This window comes from Gymnoscopelus braueri (assembly GCF_963280865.1).
Source record: "Gymnoscopelus braueri genome assembly, chromosome: 8".
Classification (NCBI taxonomy): Eukaryota; Metazoa; Chordata; class Actinopteri; order Myctophiformes; family Myctophidae; genus Gymnoscopelus; species Gymnoscopelus braueri.
Genome location: NC_137609.1, coordinates 17199599 through 17220622, shown reverse-complemented (window position 1 = coordinate 17220622; position 21024 = coordinate 17199599). Strand labels below are relative to the sequence as shown.

The 21024-nt window shown below is 41.7% G+C and overlaps 1 protein-coding gene across 1 annotated transcript in view; it reads right to left on the bottom strand.

The window, feature by feature from the left end:
- LOC308090703 (kin of IRRE-like protein 3) overlaps window positions 1-21024 on the bottom strand; it is a gene marked incomplete at both ends in the record, with an annotated part of 132284 nt that overhangs the window by 40412 nt on the left and 70848 nt on the right. Inside the window, one exon of the mRNA XM_080435968.1 lies at window positions 7663-7768. Within this exon, the coding sequence (XP_080292094.1) occupies window positions 7663-7768 (106 nt within the window). The remainder of the gene's footprint in view (window positions 1-7662; window positions 7769-21024) is intronic.

The following is a 21024-nucleotide window of genomic DNA, read 5'->3' as shown; positions in this document are numbered from 1 at the left end:
ACATTTACTCAAGTACTGTACTTGAGTACAATTTTGAGGTATTTTTTGGAGTATTTCCAATGTTTTGTACTTTTACTCCACTACATCTCAGAGGCAAATATTGCACTTTTACTTAAGTAAATAATTTGAGTACTTTTTCCACCACTGACTAATACTTAGTTGACAGGCTTCCGCTTTGTACTTGGTACGCTCTCTCCCCCCCCCCCGTAACACCAAATCTCTTCGCCGAAAACAGCAGATCTACAAGTTCACAAAACGCAGTGCTGTGGCACGTTGTGAGCTTGTAGAGCTGCATATGTCTGTGATTTCACAATGCACTGCTGTTACTGCTGTATTATAAATATTGGTTTTAATGCAAGATTCGTAAACTGCAACATCTGACTAGAGTTTGGTGATAAAAGATGGGAGAATGAAGTGCTGGGCAACAACAAACAGTAAACACATGTTTACTGTTTGTTGTTGTCACTCGCTGTCACAAGTTGTGGATAATATGGACAGATGTTGAAAATACAGTGTACACAGTATACTAGGGGTGTGCCGATACACTAATTTCACCAAACGATACGATACGATATTTGGCTCAAAACTTCGATACGATTTCGATACGATACGCACTTTTTTATTATGAAAATATATGGGGGAGAAAAAATGCAAACAAATAATTCAGTTTTTGCATTATTCAGACGCAAACTTGTAGCTTTTCAGCTACAATAGCCGTTTTGAATCCAAATAGGGCAATAGTGTGACACCTGACCCGAAAAAAAACAACATGTTGTCACCCTTTTCACCTCGGGGCTGTTTGCATGCCTGAGAAAAAAAAAAAAAAAAAATTCAAAACGATATTTTTTTCCCCCAAAACGATACATATCGTCACGAAAACGTATCGCAATATATCGCGGGACGATATATCGGCACACCCCTACAGTATACTGAAGGACAATACCTCCTCCTGTTCTGGTGTTGTCCTTCCTTACACAGTGATTTGAAACCTTTCACATCAAGTGTCCATGTGTTATGGCTCGTTCAAGAAGAGTCCCAGTGATAGTAAGCACATGCTTGCAGATTATTATTCTACACAGCATTTAGTCATTCACATCATTCACATAATTAACATCCACATGAGCGATATGTAAGCCTTTCTTTTGCTAGTGTAAATTAATAGAGTCACTAGGACTAGATGTTGTTGGATTAAATTGCTTAGACTTAGTCTTAGAGCAATAGGGGAAGGCAACCTTAGGCATGTGTGCCACCACTGGCATAAGTGTGTGAGAGATGATCAAAAGAAAAAAAAAAGTGTATATATTTTTTAAAATATATTCAATGAATTGAAGTCCCCTCGCATCTGCATGCAAATGACCTCCAGCAGGTAATCATTCTTCCTATTCACACAGCCTATCCTATGTAGTTTTATGTAGGCCTACACCTCGGAGCTCCTAGCCACGTACGATCACACGCCAGCTCGCAATGATTACACAATCACACTGCTGCAGTTTGGGCTCAGAGAACAATTTCAAAAATGGCAAAGTAAGCTAAAATAGATGTTCGGGAACAAAAATAATGTTTCTTTTTTTTTAAAGCATAATGTATATGGACAATCTGTTGGACATATTTTATTTTGATGTGGTGTAATAATCATAATGAGTAATGACATTTTTGATATGGCGACTATCAAGAAAATAAAAACATGGCAACTTTAAAACAGCCACGGAGTAATCTCAGAATCTCTGTACAACCGCCCATCCATGGACCCTCGAGATGGAAATGTCCTCATGTTTCTTTTAAAGATGAATCAATCGATTGTGTATCCCGGCTTGGATCAATGGTTGGGAATCCCTGCTCTGGTTGATTGGTCCATTGCTAGGCCAACCGGCCGACCAACGCTGTAGCTTGATCCAGTGGCGTAGGCAGAATCAAAGTTGTGGCTGGGCCTGGCTGACAGTGGGTGGGCCACGCAAATGTTAAAATTAATTAAAGTATTCATTCTTATTTTTGCCTTAAATTTTCTCTAAATATTAAGTCAGGTGTCTTTGAGATTGACAGGTGTCACGATGTCACGGTGGTTCCATTGACCACCTGACATCGTTCAAAAAACATCAAACCAGTCGTTCAGTTAGGCTACGAGACACTTCATCCAACTCAAACGACAATAAAACAATAGTAACAACAACACACTCTCCCAGCCTTTACTAGCACCATAGTACTGTGTTGATAATCTACCGGTTCCGTGTCAACTTGTGACTTTGTCACTTGTAGCAAGTGAGCACACACACACACACACACACACACACACACACACACACACACACACACACACACACACACACACACACACACACACACACACACACACACACACACACACACACACACACACACACACACACACACACACACACACACACACACACACACACACACTTCATTATACAGGAGCGCTGGGAATAACGGCTTCACCTGCTTCTCATTGTATAGTGCAATTATAACAGCATACATGTAGTGCTATTGTAACAGCAAGTGCAACAATATTCCAAATTCTAACAAGCAAGAAAGCACCCCATAGCAGAGCAACAGATAACATAGGGACAATCAATGAAAAGCCATTTGGAATAAAAATTACAATTATGACCCTTGATGTCTTCAATCGCATATTAACCCATTCAATCCGGGACCAAGCTCATACAATCCGGGAACAAGCTCATAGAGCGGCACAGAGTGCTTGTACATCTGCTATAAAAAAAAATAAATTGAACATTTGTGCAAATCTTTGAATAATTGTTTTAATTTCTTTTAACCCGTTAAAATTATGAATGTGTAATGAGAGATGACATGAGGACTACTTGGTCATGCAGCCTTAGTGAAGGCATTGTGAAAGTGATGTGAAGTGTAGTTCTTACTAAGTGTTACTAAACATGATCTTTGTGGTTGGACAGTTGGTAATGTGTAGGCTACCCACAAATAGACAAAGGCAAACATAACAGCCCACTGTGCATCCCTGCAAGATGCAGATATTAAATACATCAAATTATATTACGTGACATGTGAGACCGTGACAAAAGTCTGTAGAGACATATGCTGTTTAAAGACTTTTGCCACCAACCCTCGAGATTGTAATTACTGGGGAGGTTTATTTATTTAAATACACTATAGACGTATATGTATGTATGTATGTATGTATGTATGTATGTATGTATGTATGTATGTATGTATGTATGTATGTATGTATGATGTATGATGTATGATGTATGTATGTATGTATGCATGCATGTACTGTATGTATATAGACATACAGTGGTGTAAAGTAACTAAGTACATCTACAGTACTCAAGTGCTGTACACTTTTGAGGTACTTTTACTTTACTGAAGTATTTCCAATTTTCAATACTTCTACTTCTACCCCACTACATCTCAGAGGCAAATATTGTACTTTTACTCCACTACAATTATTTGAAAACTTTAGTTACTAGTTACTTTGCCGATATAAATTATTATATTATGAAACTCATATTAACCACTTTAGCCTTATTTTATGCATGGGCTATTTGAAAATAGCCGATCTACAAGCTCACAACGCGTCGCGATGCGACGCGTTGTGAGCTCTGTAGATCTGCTATTTTCAAACATTTTAGTACTTTTACTTTTGGTACTTTAAGTACATTTCGATGCCAATACTTTTGCATGTTTACTCAAGTAACCTTTTGAACACAGGCCTTTTACTTGTAACAGAGTATTTCTACACTGTGCTATTGCTACTTTTACTTATCAGATTTTCCTTATATCTGAGTACTTTTCCACCACTGTATATATATATATATATATATATATATATATATATATATGCTGTCATTTACAGCCTTACACTCTCCCTGCACAAACGTTGGCCTCCACCTGTTCCTACGGGTCTCACAACCTCCAAGTCAAGGATGGCGTCTGAGCCAACGGGGAGAGTGAACTGCCTTCCTAATGCAGAGCATAGGCACGATGCTTATCCCGCTGCCCTTGTACGCGGGCAGATGGCAGAGATGTGTGGCACGCTCTCAGGGCTGTCTGCACATTTATAATCAACGCGACGTCTGCCCGCCGGACATGTGTTTATGGCTCCAGGAGTATTTTTGACACATTTCACAGACTAAGTGCCTTCGCCCTGCCCCCTGACAACCCAGAGTCAAACTCTGCGCGGCGTCTGCATGCAAGCCATCGCCGTATCTCGGAAATGCTCGACTCACATCCCCAGATCAGATCTTTATATTTGAGGCAAGCCGTGTGTAATACTGAAATGCCTGTTGGGCTGCATGCTGGCTGGTGGCTCAAGGGTATTGAGATTTAAAATTGAAATTTATCGGGGCGCAACAAAGACAGTGTGCTTAATCCTGCCGAGGCTTTACCTAAGTTAGGTGAACTTAACAGAAGTTGCGTTTTCAGAGATCTTAAAAAGGGAAGGAGAGGAGCCACAGAGCTCGTTTTTGATTCAGAGCAAAGCCCCTCCGTGGTCCATGGAGAGGCTGCGGGGTGTTAAGCCTGATTTATGCTTGGTTGTGCACGTCTGTCGCGCACCGAAAAAACGAAAGCAGATCTACAAGCTCAACCGAAAGCCCTACAGAAAATAGCCGATCTACAAGCTCACAACGGTTCGCACTGCGACCCGTTGTGAGCTTGTAGATCGGCTATTTTCAAACTCTCATGTCAAATGAAATGTTCAAAAAACAATCATGTTTTTTGAACATTTCTTATATTATTTTACAATTTGGCCAATGTTTGACCAGTTTTTTTTATAGTATAGTTTGTTGATTATGTTTAATTTTCCCCCCAGATCGTAAATTTTTGGTATAGGCAACATAATGTGCAATCAAGTACATCTCTGGCTGTAGCACCCCAGGTGTGAAAGTCATCACTTCGCTCCAAGACCCAACATGCAATTCAGTCGGCCGCTGCTCATCAGCAACTATTCATTGCCGCTGTTTTGATCAATTGGGGAAATGAGCGGCACCAAGAAAAGAGGAAATTACCTACCTGGGTGGCATTTTAGAGGCAAATCTTTCCAGACTGGCAACAAAAGTAATCAAAAAAGTCAACCAAAGAACACGATTTTTGTACAGGATCTCCTCTCTGGCCAGTAAGAATACATGGACTCTAACAGGAGCCCTCATCCAATGTCACTTCGACTACGCATGCACCTCATGGTACCATAGCACCACTAAGGCCTTAAAAACAAGTCTCCAGACATCCCAAAATAAACTGCTTGGCCTTACATCTACAGCTCATTTAACCCCTGCTCACTTTGCTAGGGTGGGATGGCTCAGGGTAGAGGACAGAGAGTACAGCAATTTGCAATGGGCCAGCTGGTCTACAATTACACTACACCACAAAGACACCCATGTACCTGACAAACTACTTCAAAAACGTCAATGACGTCCACAATCACAAGCTCCACAAATCGCGTTCAAGCCAGATTTGGCTCTAACAAGGGTTTATATTCGTTCTACTGCTATGCCACAAAAATGTGGAATGCCCTACCAACAGTTATACAAACAGGTGAATCCCTACTCTCCTTCAAAGTTCAAAACCGCTCTAAAATAGCATTTACAGGTGGCTGCAATTCGGAACTGGCCCCTGTAAAAAGTCAAAGCCCCCTCCCCCGGAACTGTTTACTGTACTGATTTTTATTTGTATGTTTTTGCATAGCAGTGTATATTTGTCTGTTATTAATGCTTCGATGAATTGAGTACTAACCCCAATGGAAACAAACCATATAGTGCTTTCTTGGGTTTAAAATCCTCTTAACAGGTATTGAACTGCACTTCCCTGTGCTTGCCTTTGCAAACTTTTAATAAAGTATTCAATCAATCAATCCATCAAAAAGTACTTTCACACATCAAATGATGTCTGGTGTTCTGTTCCAGCACATTGTTAGTCTGTGCTTATTCTACAAAGTTGTATATTGAAAGTCTCACACTTGAGACTGCATTGGAAAGTGAATGTTTTGTGATTCTTTGGCTTTGTCAAACGGCCCTGGATAGCAGACACCTCATCAGTATCGACTTGGTGGCCTCGCCTCTTGTCTTGTAACAAACAGTACATTGCAAGTTCATGTTCAAAATTTTAGTTAGTATGCCCTATAAAAAAAACTTTTTTTTTGCAAAAATAACTTTTCTTTTAATCCAAAATGAGTTTATAGCCCAGTTAGACTCTTCACATACTAGAGTATGTCTGACAGGAATTTCAGAGCTTAAATCGACATGTAAATATGAAATAAATGCATAAACATGTAGTAAAATATAAGGTTAGAGCTAGCATTTGCTAGCATTGCTAACCAAATCCTCAGTTTCCATCCAAACATGTTGAGCTGTTGATTGTTACATTCATGTTACAATTTAATCACAGCTGAGCTCTATTTCAACTTGATCACCTCCTGCTTGATTGTATTTGATTTTATTGTTTTGTTGAATTGTTTCTTGACCTGTCGTTTCTAAGTGTGCTACTGTATACAAACAGAGTTTTATTTGATTTGATTTTATCTCACACAGGCAAAACATATATGCCACATTATGTTAGTACAGTACAGTAGGGAGTGAGAGTGAGCAAGCGAGACCTGACCTGATGACTTTCCAATGTACCGTTGCACTTCGAATATGTTTTGCACATTGCGGGATGTTTATCGACACAGTATAGCTGTGAAAATCCATCCCCATGGGGGCTCATGCAGTGAAAGACAGTGAACTGTGCTGACTTGAGAGAACATAAGTCTTGGACAGAAAATGTCAATCATAATCCAACACGACGGATTCTGGTTTCCAGCCATTTTCTATTTGTACATTGAGTTTGTCTTTTGATCTACAGTATCTACCGTATATGGATAGTGGGAAGTCAGTGTCTTTTAACCCATTTAGACCAGGAACGCTTGTGTGTCATTTTTAGATGTCTTTGGCTATTCATAAATATATATTTTTTGCAAATCTTTCAATATATATATTTTCTAAAGCAAACATTTTGTAACTCAAATATTTGCTTCTGGGGATTCTACAAATATCTTCTAAAACGGTTTTCTATGTCAGTGGTCCTCAAACTTTTTCATGTCAAGGACCCCCAAAATGATATTTATTTGACAGCAGGGACCGCCATCTCAAAACATTTTGTTCCAGGGACCCCCAGAAGCAAAGGTTTGCGTGAATTTTTTTTTTGCTTTAAACAATATATATATTCAAAGATTTGCACACATTTTCAAGATTTTTCTAAAATAGCAGATCTACAAGCTCGTAGCGCGGCACCGAGTGCCGCGCTACGAGCTTGTAGATCTGCTGTTTTTGAATAGCCAAAGAAATCGAAATAAATGACACCCCTGCGTTCCCGGGCTTAATGGGTTAAGACTAGGTCAGACCAAAGATGTACGACAGAGCATAAATTAAGCATCAGAACGTTGCGGAGAAAAATCTATTGGAAAAAAAAGAAGAAATACCCCTCAGAGAACATTTCCATTGTCTTGCAGCACACGGTGAGAAATCTAATTTAGTTTTCAGAACGCCTTTGAACTACAGTACGTGGACCCGCTTCTGTTTCGTCGACTTGATTGCACTTTAATATAATTACAACAGAAAGGAAAGAGACTGAAAGAGATGAAGGAGAAACGGCGGAATGCAAATGAACACACAGTAATATTATGAAGCTGACCTGTAGTAGATGACTGGTGGGTTGGCCTTGGCAGAGCAGTGGAACCTGACCAGATTTCCTTCCAGAATGGGCTGGGGATCCACAGTGAGGTTGACAAGGGGGAGATCTTTAAAAAGGAGAAGAAACGATAGTTATTATCATATTGATTACGGTATAGGGTTGGGATCCGGAAGGAATCGGAGGAACCGGATCCAACATTGAGGAACCGGAATCGGTTCCAACCGGTTTCTGGAACCGTTTTTTTACCACACTGTCAGAGCTGGTTCAGTATGTGGACTTCACGTCTGCTATACCGGTGGTTCTCACACTTTTACATTTCAAGGACCCCCATAACTCTGAGAGTGTACAAATGAAACCAAAAGGACCCGTCCATTTGACCACTCTCAGGAGTCACAGATCTGTTAGGAAACCCATATACAGTAGGAATCGTTAAAGAACCGATAAGGAATCGGAATCTTTAAAACACAAAAAAATCCCAACCCTAATTACGGAGGGGGAAAAAATATTCAGTTCCTGTAAAGGTAGATAATATTAAAACAAGTGATTTACACGTGATGGATCCTTTGTTAACGCTGCGTTCACACTGGCAGCTACAAAGATACTAGCCTGGAAACCAGACCAATCTGCCGTTGCAACAAAAAAAAGAAGAAGCCCTCAGCAGATTTGGTCCGGCACCGCTCAGTTGTGATTGGATTTCACTCCCTCCGGAGTAGTGAGGGACCAATCAGGGCCCGGTATGCAAATGTGGGGCGGATTTATCAGTGACATGAAGATACAAAGATACCGACCAGCTTTTGTAGAAAACTACAAACTATTAAAAAAAAAAAAAAGACTAAAAAAAAAAGACTAAAAAAAGAAACTACTAAAACCTACAACAGTTACAAAGCTACAAAAAAGTTGAGCTGGTTCCAACTTCTTCAGCTACAAAGATGTGTGTCTTTGTATCTCTTGTATCTGCCAGTGTGAACGCAGTATAACACTTAATTTATACTTAGTTGCGTGCATGTGGCGCAGCGAAAAATAGCCGATCTACAAGCCTGTAGAGATCTGCCATTTTTGGCGCACTTACAGTACACCAGCGTGCAACTACTGTAAATATCAATCAGGCTTAAGTGCAACTTGCATACTATGTGGCATCATTTATTCAAGACATTGCGAACCCCTCGCCCCCCCCCAGGCGAGATCTATAATCTACTTTCACCACTGCGCGTCCTTACAAACTCAAAGTAGCCTATTCAATAAACTAAACACATGAATAAATAATACAAATAAATAAGTAAAACTGAGCCACACAACTCTCGCAATTATATCCTGTGTCTGCGACGGAGAAGCGGTTGGGGAGGGTAGCGCTGATGCTCCATGCAGCATGACAATGTGTAAACCATTTCATCTAGAGAGTTTGTTCTGGTTTACTTAAAAAAAAAAAAACACTTTATCCTGTCTAATTGGTTTATATCGTCGCTGTCGTGCAGAAACCTCTTATCTCCATATTCAAACTTTTTGTTTTTTATTGCAAATTAACGCCCTAGCTTGATCATGCTACAGCGTCACACAAAAGCATCAAAAGTAGCCGATCTACAAGCTCGAAACGCGGCGCGAAGCGACACATTTCGAGCTTGTAGATCTGATACTTTTGATATTTTTGAATTTGAGTCCTGAAAAGTAACGGTTTTGGACATGTGTGGTTTCCACCCGACAGAGACGATATGCTAACGCATTTTTTACTAGTTCAAACTATTTAATGTTTATTTACGGGCAAAACAGCTATTTGAATATCAAGAGAAATGGTAAATGGTCTGTATCTTCTACCATGGTCACCATTATCCGATGTGCTTTTATAATGTGCATTAAATTCACCAAATCACACACTGACGGCAGAGGCAACCATGCAAGGCGCCGACCTCTTCATGGCTAGTTAGTCAGCGCCTTGCTCAAGGACACTTTGTCACAACGCCAGGCAGAAGATGGAACCATGGAGCCGCCGCTCCCCCGAGAATTGCTACTTTTTTTTAACCCATTCAATCCGGGTGCCGCGCTATGAGCTTGTAGATCTGCTTGAAAGTGTGAGAACTTCTGGTTCAGAGGGCATTTGTAGAATCGGCCTCAGGTCTTAATGGGTTAAAGCTTTGCCGGTAATATTCCACATGAAATCCAGTCATTTTTTTTGTGTTGAAGACGTGAAAAATCGGACACAACACACAACACAATATCAGCGAACAACATCCATGTAACAAATATCCTCCTTATCAGAGTAATGCATGAAACCGACTACAAATACGTCCTAATATGTTACTTAGTCATGCATTTAATTTGGGCCACAGGTTAATATGATGACAATTACTGTAGCTATGTTGTGTGTACACAGTGTTGCATTCATTCACTTAACGAGATAGAAGCCATAACCAAAGAGGGAAGTGCAGACCTGGCACACTACCAAGTGATAGGAAATTGCTGAGATGCTCATTTCAATCAAATCTGCATATTAATTAGACTTAAAATACCTGGCACAGCTGGATTTGTCTTGATAAGTGGATTGAATACATTTTAACTATATATTTTTATACTTTGCTTCTCTAGTCATTTGCCAAGTAATTTTCACAGTGCAAGCCAAAATGGATGAACGTTGTAGACTTACTTAACCACGTGAGCCCTAGCGTCCCTATTCTGGTCATGCATGCCATAATATAATAGGTGGACAACAGACGGAAATAGCAGATCTGCAAGCTCACAAGTTGTCACACTGCCACTTGTTGTGACCTTGTAGATCGGCTATTTTCCGACTAAGACCTTCGATGTACATGTAGAGGGGGAAAGCTAAGGGGACACCAGTCAATGATGTACAGTACAGTATGTCGTCTCTGTCAGGTGGATACCTCATTATGTCCAAAACGGTTACCTTTTCAGGATTCAAATTCAAAAGTAGCAGATCTACAATCTACAAGCTCAAAACGTGCGGCTTCGCACCACGTTGTCTTGTGGATCTGCTACTTTTTTTTTTACCCATTAAAGGAGAGATCCGGCCATTTTAAGTGTTATCTTTGATGTGTCGCTAATCACTCACCAACATTGAAAGGGACGTTGAGTTATTCCAGAGAGTCCCCTGTCGTCCAGTCTGGCGACCCCCTCCGTTGGCATAATGGGAGCCCGTGTAAGAGTGAAAATCGTCTATTATAACCGATGCAAAGTTAGTTTTTTCTCTACTACTGCTCATCGTGGAGTCTCATGATACTCAAACATGCACTGAATGTCGGGCACGAGCGATCGTTGGTGCAGAACGAGATGACGCTGGTTGCTTGTTTCTTCCACAGACGCCAGGTTCTGTGAGAGAAACAAGCAACCAGCGTCATCTCGTTCTGCACGAACGGTAGCTCGTTTTTCATGTCAAGGACCCCCAAAATGATAGGTATTTGGCCGCGGACCCCCATCTCAAAATATTTTTGTTCCAGGGACCCCCAGAAGCAAAGATTTGAGTTAGAAATGTTAATACCTTTTGTGTTTTTTTTCGTAAATGAACGCCCCACTTCGATCATACTACAGCGTCACACAAAAAGTATCAAAGGTAGCAGATCTACAAGCTGGATCTCGATCTCTCGAGCTTGTGGATCTGCAACTTTTAATCACTGAAAAGTTTGGACATACAACGTTTCCACCCAACAAAGACGATATGTTTTGGAAGCAAATGTTGCCGTGTTGTGACTTCTGTCAAATAACTTTGCATTTGGACTTGCGTAAGAGAGCTATTTGTTTGTTGTTTGGTCTTGCAGAGCTAGCCAAGGCTTCCATGCTTTGCTCAAAGAAACAGCCTGAAAGGTACAATGCCAAATATGTTTTTCAAATGTACAATAATCAAAGTTCTTGAGTGCTTAAGATGTGGCCGTGAATTCTCCTGGCACATCTATAAAATCACACACAAAAGGCCTGGACCGCTGGCATATATAGCGGTCCAGGCACCTAGGCTCAATGTACCCTGACAGCGCGTCGTGGGTTTGAGTCCCGATCCCGGCGGCCTTTACTGCATGTCACCCCCCCATATCTCTCTCCCCATTTCCTGTAGCCTGGTAAAGCCCCTCCCTCCGGAAAATCTCATTTCCATTTTGATTTCAGGAAGGAGTCTGGCATGAAGGCTTGTATGGGCGTTTCTAGCGCATTACCAAAAAACCGAGCCTATCAGCGTCGTCGCTCATCGTTCTGTGATTGACAGCGAAAGTTGGCCAATCAGGTGGCGAGTTCGAGTGAGCCCGAATGGAGCAGAGTGCAGCCGACAAAAATGGAACGAGCCGCCATTGTTTTCTGTGGGCAGTTAAACTTTTTACTTTCGGTTTTAAAACGCTCTCAAACTTCTTTTTTGAGGCACGGAATTTACTTTTAAGATATCGCTTGGATAGAATTTAGTTGTTTAACTTCATATATGTGGTCAATTAATCATGACAACCTATTTAAAAATAAAAATTCAGAGAACCGGCAGGGGCGGGCAGTGACACGCATGTATCCGAATAAGGCAACCTATTTTGGGCATGGCCGTCTCAAAAGTCCTGTTGCGTCACATTAGTCTGGAGGTGGTAAAAATGCACTGCTGATTGGCTGAAGGGGAACAACGATCATTGGCTGAAGGGGTTGTCAGTCAACGGTATTAACTCCAGCCCACAGCCACATTGCAGAATGGGCGATCATACCAGACTCACTCCTGAAATAAATTACAAATGAGATTTCCGGAGGGAGGGTTTAGTGTTGCCAGATTCTGTGAGAGAAACAAGCAACCAGGTCTAGGAAAACCAGCCCAAAAGAAGCGACTATGGGCCACATGAGCACTTTAACATATACATCAGCTATTTGAAAATAGCAGATCTACAAGCTTACAACGCGTCACGATGCGACGCGTTGTGAGCTTGTAGATCGGCTATTTTCAAATAAAATCTTGCGGGCAAATTATAATAAGCAGATCTGGCAACCCTGGTCCTATCCATAAAGGCATAAAATATTGAAAAAAATAAAAACTAACACACCAAAATATATACGGAAGAGTCTGTTAATTGACTTTGTATCACAGTAGGCTATATGACTATTGGGAACAGTTCTTTCTTTAGCATATTCCTTGGTGGAATTAAGAAGGGATTTTTAAGAAAATCAATTTACATGGCTAATTTTTTTTCTCCCTGTGAATCTTGGCAAAATGAAGAATTTAAGAATAGCTTCAAGAGGGAAACCTTGCACTAATCCTGCACTCTCTGACGCTGATTATAACGTCATACTCACAGACGGAGCTCTGCGGCAAGTGATATTTATATAACCAATAGCCAATACTGGCCTCCACGTACAAATTCTGCAGAATAAAAACTCAGCAATACATTATATTTTCACATTATAATATGCTACAGCAATAATATCTATTCTACAAGTTGCAAGTTCCAAGTTGTCTTGTCTGTCTCGTCTGTGAATCTGTCTGGACAAATATGCCCATATATGTACATGCCTAGGCTGCACTAGCGCTCCTGATCCCATTGGTTCACCGATCTGTCCGTCAACCCCCGTCAACCCCCGCCCCGTTAACACAACATTACGAGCGACGCCCACTGCACTCTGGTTGGTTGGGGAAATGAAACACTTCCCATACCGGGTACACCAACGGCCAACGCGCTACTCCAGGCTTTTATTTTTTAGCAAAACTAAACAATAAAAGCATGGAGATCGAGGCTAGTACATGCCTGACGCACAGCCCATATATGGGGCAATATGTTCCTGACGTCGACTGACGCCATACAATAACACGGCCAACACTGCACCGAAACACTTTCCTTTGTGTGTGACGTCACTCCAGAGCTCGATCAGCGAGAGAGAGTGAGCGATGTCCTATAAAAGAGGCCGTTTGCAGTAGGAAGTATATCAGTGCCCGGTTAGACCGTAGAGGGAGTTTACAGAGATGGTGGATTATGAGAGAATAGCCGAGCTTGAACACACTCAAGGCAAACTAAAGCAGCTAAACGATGAGCTGATGAGCTTCCTCGAAGCGGCGGATTGCGAAGTTAATCGTCTGCAGTCCGAGAACTCGACTCTCTCGGGCCAAGTGAAAAGTCTGGAGGAGTTTATCAAAGACGCTCATCAGGTTGAGGAGGCAGAGATAGAGGACGTACTTGATTCTCCTTTATCTGGGGACATGTTAAACGCGTTCATCATGGAGGAAAGAGAGCAGACAAAACGGGGGAGTCCATTTCGGAGCAGTCCATTTCAGAGCAGTTCACTTCAGGTTCAGGCCATGAGTCCATTTGAGAGAGGCTCGTTTCAGGTTCAGTCCATAAGGTCGGATAACATCGTCAGGCACCTGGTGGTGACATTTGGAGTCTGCAGCCTGTTTATTATGTTTTTTCTGGTTGGCTTGGCCTACATGGCCGGCTTTGCCAACACTCCTTCCTGCTCTCCTGCTGGATGCCTGATTCCAGTCTGATAACGCGGCGCCCTGCTTGTATTTTATATTGTCCCTGTCCAGTGGATACCTCATACAGTAGGCTACATACCTGCATAGCATCTGCATATTTAGTTTTTTTGTTGTTTTCCTTTGTTCTTTTTTCGAGATCAATGTAATTGGTCACACTTTACGCCTCTGTTGGGTTTTTACAAATACTTAAGCCCAATCCTTATAATAAAATGGCCTTGTGACTGGATGGTGGGTGTCACAAAAATACTGTATTGTAACATGACCATATATGGAAACCTGAGAATCTAGTATACTTTGGCTATTGTTGAAACAGTCTCTGTTGATTTATTTGTTTATTTTAAGAAATATTATTGTAATAATCTCATATTGGGTCACTTTTAACACAATCAAATGTAATAACTAGGGTAAAACCCTATAACATACAACTCCCTCTCACTTCCATCCTGCTTATTGTAATGGAATTCTTATTCTTATTCTAAGAGTAATGGAATTAAACCATAATGATTCAGACTTATCAGTGCCATAGGCCTATTTCTCTGTAGATAAATGATCATTGGGTAATCCTGTTTTTTCTTCTAGAAACTGTACATTTATGTGTTAACAAGCTGTATTGCTGTGCACACATCCAATACTGTATTGCTCATTATGAATATATCAGAAGTGACTTTGTCACCTCACCACCCACTTGTCTCACCAGAGCACTTCTCTCTATCTGTCTTTTTTTGTTTGTTTTGCTAAATGGAAATAGTGACATTAGATGCAAAACAATACATTTTTACCAGTAGGGATTACATAGATTATCGAGATGTTCCATATTCTCTCGACTATATATACTGTATGGTGGTTGTTGAGGTGCAACATGATTGTTATTTTGACCGACGCGACAAATCTATATGAACCACTTAAACCCCAGCATCCTTATTGTGCCGTTGCGTCGCGTTGTGAGCTTGTCGATCGGCTATTTTCAGCTAAAGCTTTCCCCCTCAATAACAGAAAACAGAAAAGACACTAGTATTGAGCCCTGAACGACTCCGGTTACCCATAGCCTATGGTGTTTAAGTGGTCAAGTCAAAGTGATATGGGACTGGGAGGTACATGGTCCAGTCTGTTCCTATTCAGTCTTCACCCTTTTGCCAGAGAAGATTGCCGCTAATGGGGGAGTGATTATCAAACTTCTTCATGTCACGTACCCACAGTTTACTTTGCATTATAGGCCACAGACCCCCATAACTCTGAGTGTACAAATGTCTGTACACTCTCAGAGTTAAATAGTCATTTAGCTGCCCCCCTCCCCCCAGGAACTCCCTCAAGGACCCCTGGGGGTCCGCGAACCAACAGAAAAAAAGTATCAAAATCATGGCATTGCGTCTTTAAGTGAAAGTTGCACCATCTCCATTTCATTGGTATTTGCGGAAACAAACAGGTGTTCCTCATTGTTTCCGGCGTTAGGCTTCACATATGGTTTGTTTTCGGCTCTCGTACCTTTGTAAACGGTAGAATTTTTTTTCTCTCAACATACGCCGACAAGAGACTGCGTTCAGTGTTCCACGACATGAGTAGGACTTAACGAAGATGACCATCTGTTTAGTGATATGTTAAAACGCACAAAGCATATTGTGTGACAGTCTTTGCATGTCATGTACATTGTGTGCGTCCGTGTGTGTCCGTGTGTGTGCAGTGTGTGTGTGTGTGTGTGTGTGTGTGTGTGTGAGTTTGTGTGTGTGAGTTTGTGTGTGTGTGTGTGTGCACCTTATGACTGCTTTTGATATAATCAGACGAGGGGAAGTCTTCGTGAAACGTTGTGTTAAACAGATGGTTGGTGAATTCTCTTTGACATCTAGTACAGTACATCCCTGCTGTTGACAATTAGCTATATTGCTAATTAATTGCTACAATAGGATGGTATGTTGACATTCTTCGCATAAATGCGGTACAGTTCCACAATACATAATAAGAAACCTCTGCAGTACTGCATGTGTTTCTGTCTTTGCATACAGCCTTTCAGGCCTGAATCTATTCAAAGTTTTATGCATGTGTGGCCTCAATTCTCAGCCTGTGCTACTTTTTCTAGGTCTCAAAACACACTGTATTTATACTGCAATGGCTCTCAATAACGTGTGTCGTGGCCCCCAACTAGCCTACATGATTGATAGTTGAGAACCAAGTGGACCCATATGGGCCGTTTCGATAGATTAATTAAATACTTGAATTAACATGATTATTAACAGTAAAGGTAGCGCAGTCAAAGGCTATGCTAAAAGGATAACACAAAAAGACCCAGGGGCTTATTTCCATTGTGCTGTAACTCCAAAGCGTGTGCAAATGGAACCAAATAAGCATCCATTTGGTTCCATTTGTACACTCTGAGTTAAAACTAGAAAAAGTGCTCCTCGGAGCACAGGTCTCCGCCAGGTCAGGTAGGTTTGTGTGGATCAGCAATGTTCGGAATTCACCAATCAGGCTGCAATGTGAAAACGGATCCGTCTTGATCACTTGACTAAAGAGATAATATTTATGTAAAGATTTGCGAAAATCGGCCTCCTGGTGGCGCTATAATAGGGCAATGTTGAAAGGGTGGCATTTGTTCCTCAACGTAGTGCAAATGTGCGTGCAAAGTTTCACCGCAATCGGACGCTGCGTTTGCGGCATTTTGTTCAAAATGGGACACTCCTGTAAAACTTTAGATGTCAATCTTAGCCAATCAGGATGGAATATGAAAAATCAAACAGATCCTTGTTGATCACATGACTATAGAGATCATGTGTACCGATTTGCATAAAATGTGGATAAAATCTGAAGGAGTAATATCCAAAAATGTGACTTTTACATAAGTCGGCCTCCTGGTGGCGCTATAGAAGGCAGATGTGAAAAATGCAGGGCAGAGGTTTTTCCTTGGCACTCTAGGGAGTGCACATACAATGTTTTACACAGATCGGTGCAGTTAATGGTAGAACAGGGTGCAAAACATAGTCTCGGCCATGCCTTTCGGCCTGGCGGAGACAATAACTGAGGGTTTTACAGAGTAGGAGGCAGTCCGAGATAGAAAATGATAAAAACAAAAAAAAAATCAAATGGAGTCTGCATGTGGCCTAATATGCATATCAAACTGGGGGTCCCTGAAATGAACAAGGTAGTGAATGACTGTGTTTACTCAGACCCTGTTTTAGCGGTGTGTGTGTGTGCGTATGTGTAATTAACTCTTGGCGAGCACCTTTCATCAGTGCAAACTGTTTGAAGTGGGCTGCGGCATAATAGAGATATAGCCTTGTATAATGAATGCAAAAATATGGGCCTCACCGCCTCTGTCATAAGAGATCAGACCCCTGGGAGTCAATGGAGCCGCTTGATAAACCACTCTGTTTCACTCTTTAGCGAGGGTGCGTGTGTGCGTGTGTGCGTGTGTGTGCCTGCAACCCCCCCTGATGTGGAGCCAGCAGAGAGACCTTTGTGGGCACAACACACATCTGCATTTGGCTATTAATTATCAAACAGAAAATGCATTATTTGGTCCATGCTCCTCCTCTTGTTGCAATTACCCTCCACGAGTCTTCTTTTCATCCAATTATCTGAGAGGAGCAGCCAGCCTCGTGGGCTCCTCTCCTGCATTGTCTCCCCGCAGCTCACGGTAGGTAGAAGAGGGGCCGTGGAAAATTAGAGACAATAACAAGCCTTTTTCTTTTTTCTTTTAATAGCCTGACCTATGTTTTTCACACTGTCACCCTGAATCGACCGTTAATTATAATACAGTTCATATGCCGTTAAAATAAAGGATGGAGCCTCCATACATATGTATTAGCTGATTTACTAGCACTGGGAGTCAAAGGACACATGGCACGAGTTCAGTGCATAGCAATACTAATAGTGCTATTTTACACTGTTACTGTTCATTCAGGAAAACTAACGTACGATCAGAAGTGGAAGGATTTATACCGGCGATATTTCGAATTTACGATGCTTACTTGAGACACAGCCCACATCAAAATTATTATAGAAATTAATTTTTTTTTTGTTTGTTGTTTTGGCTTCTCAGAGACGAGCCGTCTAGAACAGTGGTTCTCAACCTGTGGGTCGGGTCCCCACACGATTTGGGGGGGGGGGGGGTCCTCAGATGACAGTAAAGTGACAATTAAAGGACCTTGAAGGCCTTTTTAATACCTAATAAAATGGGGAAGCATACAAGAAAAAAGACCATTACTACTGGTGGATCCAACGTGATGCTACTGCATCAAACGTAATCAACAAACTATACTATAAAAACTGGTCAAACATTGGCCAAATTGTAAAATAATATAAGAAAGAGGCAAACATTTTGAAAATAGCCGATCTACATGTGTTGTGAGCATGTACTGTAGATCGGCTATTTTCACAATATTTATCTGTGGAACCGAGTCAAACTAAATGTAATGCCTCCTACATTCCAAGTGCTTGTCAGGGTTGGGGGTCCCCAGTTCAAATATGCTTATTTTGGGGGGTCTCGGCCTGAAAAGGTTGAGAACCACTGGTCTAGAAGAGGCTCTGTCTATCTGTCTCGGTCTATACCTCGCAAATCAGCTAATCTCGCAAACTGCTGGACCGATGAGCACTGAATTTCTAGGCTACAGAATTACCTCCACATACTTCTTCTAATGGAAGACAATACAGGGCTCTGGTCGGGCTGAAACCTTGCCCAAATTTGGGGTTATACGTCATACAGTAGATATGTCATACAGTAGATACAGTATGTCATAAAGTAAATATGTCATAGGGTGTCGCACGATGGCCACATGAAGTCTGAGATCTCGCACGCAAATCGTGTAAATGCCATTTTTGCATCTCTGACTTTCTTCCTCACATTTTTGTTCTTTCAATGGGAGAAATAACTTTAAAAGGCTGTATTATTTTTTTTGTCTACGGCAGCAGCTTTTCAGTTTTACAATCACACATTTTTATCACCTTTTTTTGGTGCTAACAAGTCATTTAAGGTTTTGTTTTTGGGAGATGCTGCAAAACTGAATCCTCTGATATTCCAATTAAATAAGCCAGTGTGGTCTTTTAGCCTTAAATGAATGATACAGGAACTGCAGAGGAGCTAATTCCTCCTGTTTTAGCTAGTTTTAGGGCAGAAATCTAGTTATCACAGACACCCTTAACTGGTACAGTAGGGGGGCTGTGATGAATTATGCAAATACACAGTGGTTTTCAAACTTTTTAATTCCAAAGATCCCCCATAACTCTGAGAGTGTACAAATGGAACCAAATGGACCCGTATGGGTCCATTTGGTTCCATCTGTACACACTGTACAGACCTTTAAAAGGTTAATTTGGACCCCCACTTTGTAGCCCCTATTTTTTCACCCAGTGCCAATGCCTAAGCTGTAATCCTGGGCGCTACTCTACCTCTGCCAGCCTGGGGAGAGCCCCACCTTCTAGCTGTGAGGCGACAGCGCTACCGACTGCGCCACCGTGCCCCCCGGACCCCCACTTTTTGCCAGACCCAAGGGGTCGGGCTTACATGAGGCTTTGTACCTGTTTCGTCCATACATGGGCAGGGGCCATTTGTCCTTCGGCCCCAGCCAAAAAAAAGTTTGTGACGTCCCCTTTCGTCACGAACTATTCATGACATCATGAACTTCAGTTATAAAGTGGTTTGTAGGTGTGTTACATACTAGGACTTCATTCTGGGTCTGGCAGAACCAGGTCTCCTGGTCTTGTTACCAATGATGTCCCATTCAAAACTGTGTTTGCTTGCCTATCTGGTTTACTTGTACAGGATTGGCGATACAAGGTGCTGGGTGTCCTGTCCTCTCCATCCAGCCCTGACTATTCTGAGAGAGTGACGGCTGCTTGCTCCACATCAATATTAACAGGGGAAAGGGTTAATGGCGTTCTCGGTATATGGGAAATCTCCGCGCTTTCTGGGAACACCGAGGTCGCCGTCATCACTAATGCATCCAAACGCCTGCCTTTCCCATTTGCTCTTTGCTTTGCTGAGTTCTGATCATTGCCCGCACCCGTGACCTGACACATAGCACACATGTACCCCCGCTAGGCTTGAGTCTATAATGTACAACAAACAGGGGGCACATTTAAAGCGTTTGGCCCAAGTCCCTCGCTGGAACTCACCTAGACTGGTGTTAAGAACCAAGGCCATTTCAAAAAAAAAAACAGGGGAAAAAAGAACCTTTTACTTTGCTACAAAGACGCACGTGACTGACGGTTTTCTGGAAGATACAAAGGTTTTTTCGTCGACAGCATGTTTTATGGAGCACTGGCAGTCTGCTGCCAATTGTAAGCTTGTGTTGCAGTTCCAGGTTCTCCACACAGAAGGGCTGAGACATTTGTTTTTCAACTGTCGCCTCCTTTCCGGGATAGACGGTGGCACCGCCATTGTCTTGCATGACAAAAAGGATTCTCTGACAATGAGCACAACAAACATTAATCACTCAGCTCACACACTTCAGCGTTTCTGAGCTGTAGCGTAAGGACTCCATTCCTTTTGAATGACAAGAAATAAAAAGTGGAAAGAAAATGCACGAGAGGGAAGAATGGATCTGTCAAGACTAACACATCTCTGAATAGCATTTTCTGCTTTATTAGTCATAGTTAATGGCTTTGAAGGGATGCTGTGAGGGATGCAAAAAGGCCTTTATTCCAAATCCATAAGTTTCGGTAAATAGTTTCTGTGATTAAATAATATCATCTGACAATTGAATCATTCACAGAGGGTCCCCATTTCCTGAGCTCGAAAACCCTGCAAGATCCTCAGTGTTAATTTAACCCTGGACCCGGGTCCATTTTTCAGCAAAATGAACACTGAGGACTTTGCAGTGTATTACTATGGAGTGGAAGAAGGAGCCAGACAAAAGAAAAAACATCAACAAAGCATACAGGTTGAATCCAATTTTCGGACACCGCCTTTGCCTGAGAACACAATGTGTAATCTTACATCAAGT